The 9,771-nt window shown below is 44.5% G+C and overlaps 1 protein-coding gene across 1 annotated transcript; it reads left to right on the forward strand.

The window, feature by feature from the left end:
• Positions 1–4,601: 4,601 nt before the first annotated feature.
• foxj1b (forkhead box J1b) lies at positions 4,602–6,857 on the forward strand (the record flags this gene model as incomplete). The annotated part of the gene is made up of 2 exons (XM_083993981.1): positions 4,602–5,195; positions 5,973–6,857. The coding sequence occupies 2 exons, from the start codon at positions 4,602–4,604 to the stop codon at positions 6,855–6,857; spliced, it is 1,479 nt and encodes a 492-aa protein (XP_083850107.1).
• Between the last annotated feature and the right edge of the window lie 2,914 nt (positions 6,858–9,771).

Raw genomic sequence — 9,771 nt, forward strand, 5'->3', positions numbered from 1 at the left:
GTTTTTAAAACTACGGTGCACGCGTGGCGTTGAAATTGCCGCAAGGGGGGTAAATGCCCACTCGAGGAATCCCAGAAAGGGTTTGTTTTGGACTACAACTCCCGTGAGCACTCGCTTTGTTTGTAAAGCTCAAGAAGGCAGACTTTTGTGAATGACGGCTGCTCTCGTCCAATTCCCAGGCGCGCTGTGTCACTATCTTGCCAAATATGGTAAACAAATCCACCATCGCCAATTACATCGCTCGGAGTTAAGTTAGGGACAGCCGACGGCCATGGGTGCACATTCAAAAGCGCTACATCTATGCCTCATCTCATAAAACTGCCTGTGTGTTTGTGTGTGTGTCCTACCAGTGCTGCTATCTATTTATCTGCACACATAAGTGCGGACTGCGGTGGTACTACAACCCTGTCTCATAACCATCTCTCCTTTGTTGTAGTAACAAACGGAGAAACAGACGTGCTGCAGAAATGAATTGCAGGGAAATTCCACTGAGGTTCACACCACACCAGGTTAGATACTGAGTGACACAGGTTTCAATATAAAACCACATTGTAATAGTGTAATCGTATAATAGCTTTCATCTCCTGCTTCATTCTACATCTCCGTTGCATCATAGCGGCTACCTTGTAGCCTAATTATAAATGACTGAAATGAATGAGCAAATGAATCGATTGTATCTTTTGTCAGTAGCCTATGTGTGATTTTTTTTTTTTTTTTTTTTTACATGGACGGAATACAGTCATTTGTGACGTCTTGCACCTGACAGACAGTGCATGAATAATACATCAAGAGTTGCACTGAGATAATATTAAATACCTCTCGCTTGTTTTATTAGGCTATATTTGAAAATACCCTGTTACTGTAAAGTCAAAAACAACCTGCTTTTCCATTTACCATTTCCATTTTAAGGATTAGGGTCAGTGAAGGAATAGCCTATCTAGGTTTCGAAGGAATCGTTTTTTATGAGCAGGCTGTGTGTAAAATGAGCCCCCAGATAGCTTTGAGTTGTGGCCATAGACTGTAAAACTGTAAACTGTAAACACTCTTTTATCAATGGCATGTTTGTAGCAACTATGGCCACAAACATGACATATAGCCGAGGAAAGATTGAAATGAGAGACACCTGCTGGTGGAAAGAAGCAACTGAGCATTTACTGTAACACTAGGTGAATTTCAGGTCATTATCTTCCAAGGTAATACATTCATATTTTTACATTACTTAGTAGGCTATATTGGGGATTTCAGAGTAGCCTACATATTTATATTCTATTATAACTTCTGGTGTAGTCTGGTACTGCTTCATTTGTGTCACTTATTTGCACTTACCTTGATTTAAGGACACGACCTTTCAATCCAGTCAAAGGGGGGTAACAATCAATTTTAACCAGCATTCCTTATGATGATTAATGTACAATATCTGAGGAGTATTCAAGACATCTAACCTGTGTGCAAGTTACTCAAATATGCTGATGTGGTCATCAGTTGGTCCTCCACTTTGCCCAAAAAATATATGTGAGCTTCACAGCCAGGCAAAGGATATAAATGAAGGGACTTTCTGAATTAAAACCCTTATAAAGGTTAATGGTGCTATTAACAAGAAATACATTGTGGTGTATCAGTCCTCAGGACCCGCTTTCAACCCATTAGGTGCACTATAGCCATACTGTATGTGTGCTTAGTTCCTGCTGGAGGACAGTGTGAAGCCTGGCAACAATAAGAACAGCTGTTCAAACATTTACCCATCTCACCAGCAAACCCTTTGTCAAGAACCTGAACAAACCTGGAGACATTTTAAAAATCAAGTTTCTTTGACGGGATGCAACAGCTGGCCTGACATATCCTGGCTTTTGGAGGGTTGCAGCATTCTCATCCTTCCCCCGGTGCCAGACACTGAATGTCAGCCCTTGTCAGCCTCCGCACACTAACTCTTTAACCTCAGCAGATGTATGGATGAAATCTGTTTGGGGAGGAAGAGAGATGGCTGACAGTGCATACTGTATGGAATATCCCCAGGCTTTGGGAGCAAGTACCATCATTAATGCAAGTAGGCCACAGCACCACAGTCACTCAGTGTTTCATTATGCCATGTTGGACTTACAGGAGATGTGAGATCTGTTCAGGCCACGGCAACTATGTCCTATGTATATGGACATCAGTAACCAACCACAACATGATTATATAATTATTAAGTCATACATACACTTTACAATCAAATGTGTTGTGCAACAGCTTGTGGAGACCATTCCATGATTGAGACATTGAAGCCAGTAGTACAAACCTAAACTACAGTACAAATCATGTTGTCACTTATGCATTCATAAACACTTTATATCCTCACATATACACTAGTACATCATGTTTTCTATGGCTACAGAGCAGGGGTGGGTTTTCCATGGTGGCACAAGGGGGCACCTGCCCCCCCTGCAATCTGATTGGCCACCCTGTGTGCCCCCGCAATGGTCATTGACTTGTGGCAATGTCAATCATTGTGTAAAGCTCTTTACCACTGCTATAAGCACAAACTTCTGACTAAGGCCCAACTCTGTACAGTAAACATCCCAGTGTTCTGTGTAGGAAATAAAGAAAATTGTGTAAGATTGTTATTGTTGATTTTAATATTCAAAATTGAAAAGGTCATAGGCATCTTCCTTACAAGGTGAAATAATTAAAGCAAGATGAAGACATAGTACTATAAACAGTGTGTAACTGTACAATATAAATATTTAAGAGAGTGGTACAGATAATCCATTGCAGTGGTTGCATTTGAGTGAGAGCCGTCTGATCCGTGACAATTGCAGTGAAAACATAAACTGCCCACAGCCGTTGTCCGTGATCTGCATGGTGGGCTTCATTTGATAATCTTGAGCACTGGCTCACACAGAGCCACAGGTTCAGTGCTTTCCCCTGGTTGTAAGGCGTCTTCTCCCCCCTCAGGGCCCGTTACGTGCAGGACTGTCTGGTGCACTGGTGGGTGCTTTATAATTGGTGGTCTGGCCCTCTGGTGCATGCAGCTGCAGTGCAGTAGGCCTCCTAATCCACTGGATGGCAGTGTTCCCCCGTGATTGACGTTAGCTCTACCATGAGCTTCTGCACACAATCGCTGTAGTATTGGGATACATACATCTGTAAAGAGTTATAATGATTTTATTAAAATGGTGCATCTTGACTGCTAATGGGAACCCCTTTCAAAAAAATTGTTTCGTTACTTTTAATATGCTCCACTCTTGCAGCATGACAAGGCCTGTGATAAGGTCAAGAGAAATGTCTGGTAAAATGTCAATCTGGTTAACATTAGCCTAGAAAAAAAAAAGAAAAGATGACCAGTGGAACATGCGCAACGTGTCTTTTCACAAATTCAATTAGAATATTTGCCTTTTCACGTTAGAAAACATTAACAGTGACGCCCATACCGTCCAGCCGTGGTAAACACAGGCTCGGACTGCCAGTTACAAGCGCGCTGCCTTTGCCTTGCAGGTGCAAAAGTGCGCTACAAGCGGGACCTGTGGCGCGTCTTTTTCAGCGCCAGCGGGAGGGCCGTGACGCGCTCCACAGAGGTCACATTTCACACCAAGACGGAGATTAAAGCCGCAGAGATGAGAAACCGGTTGGTCTTATAGCAGCCTAGTGAGTGTGGTGCACTTATAGTCTCGTCTAACCTCTATAGGAGCTATAGGGTAGATAGATAGATAGATAGATAGATAGATAGATAGATAGATAGATAGATAGATAGATAGATAGATAGATAGATAGATAGATAGATAGATAGATAGATAGATAGATAGATAGGCTAGTGTGTGTGTGTGTGTGTGTGTGTGTGTGTGTGTGTGTGTGTGTGTGTGTGTGTGTGAGAGAGAGAGAGAGAGAGAGAGAGAGAGAGAGAGAGAGAGAGAGAGAGAGAGAGAGACTTGTAATGAAACCTGGAGAGGCAGAGATAGCCAGCCAATCAAAAACCCCCCCCAGGCGTTTAAAGGGATGGTGGGCAGTCTCTTGGGCTTTAAGAGCGACTTCTTTTACAACCTCCACACACACTCTGTCACGTCTTGACCTCCCACAGACCACAGACCACTCACACAGAGCAAAGCGCTCGGAGGAGTAACAGCCCGGTCATACCTGAGTCGACATGGATCTGTCCTGAGTGGCGCCTCTCTCCTCTTTTTCTCCTCCTCCCTGTGAGCTGGATGGTTTGCTGGATGCTCATCGCCCTCCCCCCGCCGCACTTGTTGCGCAGAGACTGGATGCGCCGCTGAGTCCTTGGAGAGGAGAGGCAGGGACGGACTGCAACAGGTGCACATAGAACATCTCCTCTGAAGAGGCTGCACCTGAGGTAGGGACATTACCCATCATTTGGCAATTTATGGGATGAATATTTGTTTTGGGTGTTTTTTTGACCAAACAAATTGCCTTGGCTACTCCATGAGGATTTATAAAGAATGATTTACCCGGATGACTTGGATAGGACATTTCATTAACTGCATCTTTTCTTTTATCTACTTTTTTAAAATATATTTTTAGCCTCAAGATAAGGAAAAACTTTAAATGCTGATTTGAATCCTTGGTGCTCCGGTCATCTTCAGCCCCCCCACCGAGCGCACAGAGCCAGGATGCCGGTCCTGACAAGCCCCGACATCGCTAACAAGTTTAAGGAGAAATGGCTGGCGGTCTACCCGGAGGATCCGGTCACCGGGTCTGACTCTGCCCCCCTTGACGACAGTCTCACCAGCCTCCACTGGCTCCAGAATTTCTCCATCCTCAGCGCGGACCCGGAGCGACCCAACGGCGCCGGACCGGGGCCGGGCTGTCCGTCCTCCCAGCAGCACCTCTTTCTCAAGCGGCTCGGCTTCCCGAGAGGAGGCACCGACTCTCCGTCCAGCCCTCCGGCCGGGGACACCGCCGCCACTGGGATGCCTCTGTACCTCGGGAGCCCCGTTACCTCCGGCAGCGACTCCACCACTGCGCCGCGGTTTGCCAGTTGCGCACATCCCGCATCCGGCTACACACAGATCCCCATCCAGGCCAGCCCGCCGGTGGAGGTCGACTACAAAACCAACCCTAAAGTCAAACCGCCATATTCCTACGCCTCTCTCATCTGCATGGCCATGCAGGCCAGCAAGCAGCCCAAAGTGACTCTGTCCACCATCTATAACTGGATAACAGAGAATTTCTGCTACTACAGACACGCGGAGCCCAGCTGGCAGGTAGAGCTATAACCGAGACCGGATAACTCTCCTTCTATTATTGATGAGTCAGATAAATGGCGAGGTGAGGGAGGGAAGGGTGAGCAGTTGACTCCAGTGTCACCATCAGACACCAAGTCTTTAGACTGCAGGGCATCAAAAACAACATTTCTATACAAGTGTATGGAAACAAAAAAAATGACAAGATGTAGGAAATTTGAAAAGCTCTCTCTCTCTCTCTCTCTCTCTCTCTCTCTCTCTCTCTCTCTCTCTCTCTCTCTCTTCAGGATTAGTGTCTAGCTTTGTGTCTGTAGCCTCTGATGGTTTAGTGTTTTTAAAGCAGGGTCTGAAATTTCCATCTTCCAGGAGAGTGCTCATACTGGGTTTTTGTCTGAGGGGACTGGTGATGGTGTGGAGAAAGCACTCTAGTGTGTGTGTGTGTGTGTGTGTGTGTGTGTGTGTGTGTGTGTGTGTGTGTGTGTGCGCTGCCTGAATGTGTGTTAATGAGGGCTCCTGAGAGAGATGGCAGCTAAGCACAGCTGATCATGTTTGAAATGCACAGAGCTGCCTGTTACTAGAAAGCCTCATTAGGTACATTTGCTTTCCTATACAAACAACAACAATACCCCCCCCTCCTCCTCCTCCTCCTCCTCCCCAACCCACCTCCTCTCTCATTCTCTACCCTTTCAAACAAAAACTGTCTTCTTCCATTTTTTGCATGACTAACTCAAATTTGCTCAAAGCCAATGGGATCACGTTAAATATCCTCTTCCCCCCCCCCCCTTCTCTATGTCACAGAACTCGATTCGTCACAACTTGTCCCTCAACAAGTGTTTCAAGAAGGTCCCCAGACAGAAAGACGAGCCAGGGAAAGGAGGCTTCTGGCAGATTGATCCTCAGTACGCTGACATGTTTGTCAATGGCATCTTCAAGCGCAGGAGGATGTCTGCCAGCCACTACAACGGCGGCAGCAGCACGCACAGACAGAACAAACTGGTCCAGGGTTATCACAGCACCCAAAATGGCTGCCCTTACCAGGAGGTGGGCGGTAAACGGAAGCACCTGCCCTCTAAAAACAGCAACAAGGCCACCAGGGTGACTGAATCCCCTCTATTAGCAACAGAAGCCCACAGAGCAGACATCCTGAGGGGGGACTTTGACCTGGCGTCCGTGTTCGACGATGTTCTCAGCGGGAACTGTAGCACCTTTGAGGATCTGGACATCAACACGGCGCTGAGCTCCCTCGGCTGTGAGATGGAGGTTTCCATGCAGGGGAGGCAGCACTCTGCGGTGCTGGGGAGGTGGTGTGGGGGAGGGGACCTCATGGGCCAGAGCCAGCACCTGAGCCACCACCAGCAGTCCTACGGTTACATGGACCTGAGCGCCGCTTCGATGGAGTGCACGCCGGTCAGCATGGGAGAGCTCCACATGCAGCAGCCGCCGCAGCAGCATCCTCAGCAGCTGGACCAGGATCAGCTGCTCCAGAGCCACCACCACCTGCAGCAGTTCGACGAGCCCTCCACGCTGTTCCCGGAGCAGCCCGAGGAGGCGATGCTGCAGCCCTGGGAGGAGATCAAAGAAGAGGCGCAGGCCATCCCTCTCACACTGGATCAGGGCTTTGGCCTGTGCGAGGGCTTCTTCACAGAGATGCAGCCATGGGAGCGAGTGGAGGCCTACCTGTGACCTTTGACCCTAAACCTCAATGACTTCTGATAATTTACACCCAATTATCTAAACATCTCTGATTGTTGGTCCAACTCCATTATCACTCCCAAAAGGATAACACTGGAGACAGAGCTACACATGGTTATTTCTACATTTCCTCCAATCATCCTGCAATACACTACAACTGTAATTTATTTTTTGGAACATTTACTTGTTTTTTCTTTTGTTTGTGTTTCTTAAATTACAAACACAATCATGTTGAACCTATCTTAAACTTGAACTGCAAACCCTGCTAACAAAGATGCCCTTAATGAAAGACACTGATCTAACTATAAATCTTGTTGGGTAACATGATTACAGACTATCACCTGGCACGCAGCCCAATTTTCTTCCTGAGGATGTCAGGGGATTGACAGGAAGCGGTGTGTAACGTGATGCAGAGCTGGTACATCGGGCACAATGAAATGACAAAACAACAGAGTAACTTCGATAAACCAAATTAAAGTTTCATGCAGACCAAGAAAGGATTATCTCCCTCTGTCAAATGGCTTTTTCACCGGGGAGAAAAATTATGAAAAGCTTAACTGTGTGCACAAAAGAGGACATCTTTTAAGTTGGATTTTTCCACGGGGAACTATAAGAGCTCAAATACAGGAGGTTTGTAATAAGAGAATGTTTTCAAATGAGTGCTGAAGTGGACTGAACTGTATAAGCTACATCAGCGATCTGTCCCCAGTGACAGAAGAAAAGTGAAGAAAACCCTACGACCCTCCTTCAAAGCACTCTCTTCAAGCAAGCACTGTCACAGTGGGTCTCCGAAGACAAACAGGATTCTATTTTGCTACATTAGCATTTAACATTTTTTACTAACATGCAGTGAAAGCAGCCATTCATCTCAACTGTCTATATGTCGCGTGTGATGATGAAAGATGAAGCTATCAGAGCAGGATGGATACAAGAAAACGTTTAAATTCCTAGTCTGAGATTAGAAATCAGTCACTTATGACTTTGTTATATAGTTGATTTAATATATATTCACTAAAGTATATATAGCGAGAAGCTGGGCAGGAACATTTGCCATTTGTCTACAGTTATGTATTGCAAAGCAAAAAGAGGAGCCGACCTAAAATCGAGTCATGAAATCGAACATTATGCACTTTGATAGGCAGCAGTTTTAGGGAAGCAAGACAGCTTTTTTTCAGGATGTTTAGTTTTTTTTATGGTATTAAAATGGTGTTTTCTGATGTTTACTGACCATAATGAAATATGATGCATATATGCTGTAATTGTCCATATCAGTTTCTTTTTGAACAATGAACTCGATACTGCAATAAGTTTTATTTGCTTAAATATACAGTTTTTCTTTCCAAATGTATACGGAAGTAAGTGGGCATTTGTTGATTATATTTCGCCAAATTTGTTGATAAAGAATATGCAGTTCATCTGTGTTTCTGTGTTCATTAATAAGAAGAGAGTTGCGTCTCTAGTGATGGATTATTTTTGTCCTTTATTGATTACTTTGGTGTAGGCCTATGTCTTTTTTTATTTGTATGGTTTGTTTTCACAAATCTGAATTTCAACTAATGTATGGAATAATAACTGCTGGTTTGGGGTGACAAATGATGAGGAGATACAAAAAAAGAAAAAAAAACTCAAAAGGCCAGATTTTCTTATTGTATCATATTGATCAAGTTTGATACGGACTCTTTAATCTTACCATGTTATTTTCATTTGTACTTTTTTTAAGCTGTTTAAAAATGCAATCATGCCTTGATGCAATAAATGGTGTCAATTAAAGAAATAACAGTAACTCAACATGTATCCTTCACTTGTCCATGTGAAATATCAGAGATAGAAGATGTGGGGAAATGGGTAGGCTATAGGTGCCAGGATTATTGTTTGGGTTAATAGCTCTGTGTGTGTGCACTCTATAGATAAGAGATCTATAAGGGTTTATCATTAATCAGCACAGACAGGCCTGAACATGTTTCGCCTTTTACACAGGGGTTGATATACAGCCTGTAGTAGATATAGGCTAGTCGAAGATGTAGCAATAGCAAAGTCTACCTTTGGCAGTAGGTAGTCAGTGAAGTGGGTGTTCAACTCTATGATCATTACTCAGGCTCATAAGTAACCTTTGACCTTTGTTAACTTAGGGAGAATTTTTCACCTTTCAATGAGATGCTACAAGTAAACACGAAATATAATGGCAACCATGCTAGCCGCTAACCTACAGACTGTACTGAGTCAATGCCTTGAGCTAGCTACAACCAAACCAGCCAACATACTTCAAAATGCTAACATGCTAATCGGGGAGAATACGTCAGTCCGACCGCCCAAAAGTCCGACCGCTCATTCCTCCGACTACCCGTTAATCCGAGTTATTCTACAGTGTTAGGGTTAGGTTTAGGGTTAGGGTTACTTAAGTTGGAAAAATGGGAGGTTGGACTACTGGACACAAAAATAAAGAAATGTATGGTGGGAGAAATGGGAAGTCAGAGAAATAGGTAGTCGGACAGACGTCATGCGCCTAACAATATCAGCGCACATTTTCAGATTGTCTCAGTTAATATAAATTCATGGTGTTGCACATTAAAGGTTTCACAGGTATTTGGGTGATAAATTAAGGGATCTCGAGAGAGGAACTTTTCTCTGACCTCTGCACAGCTAGCCAATGACTGTGTGAAGTGGGCATTTTACTCCAAACCATTACTATGAAGATGATTCATCCTCTGGGGAGGAGGAGCATGAATGCACCAATATGTCGATATTACACTGAATAAGTGAATTCCTTGGTGCCAGTAAAATGCAGACGATCTAAAGTCAGTCAGATTCATCCTCTGGGGAGCCTGAGCATATAAAAAGTTCATGCCAAATGGATCCATCCCTCATTTATTTCAGCCAAGACCAAAATCATAGTGCTGCAGCCGGG

The sequence above is a fragment of the Trachurus trachurus genome (genome assembly GCF_905171665.1).
Source record: "Trachurus trachurus genome assembly, chromosome: 19".
Taxonomy (NCBI): Eukaryota; Metazoa; Chordata; class Actinopteri; order Carangiformes; family Carangidae; genus Trachurus; species Trachurus trachurus.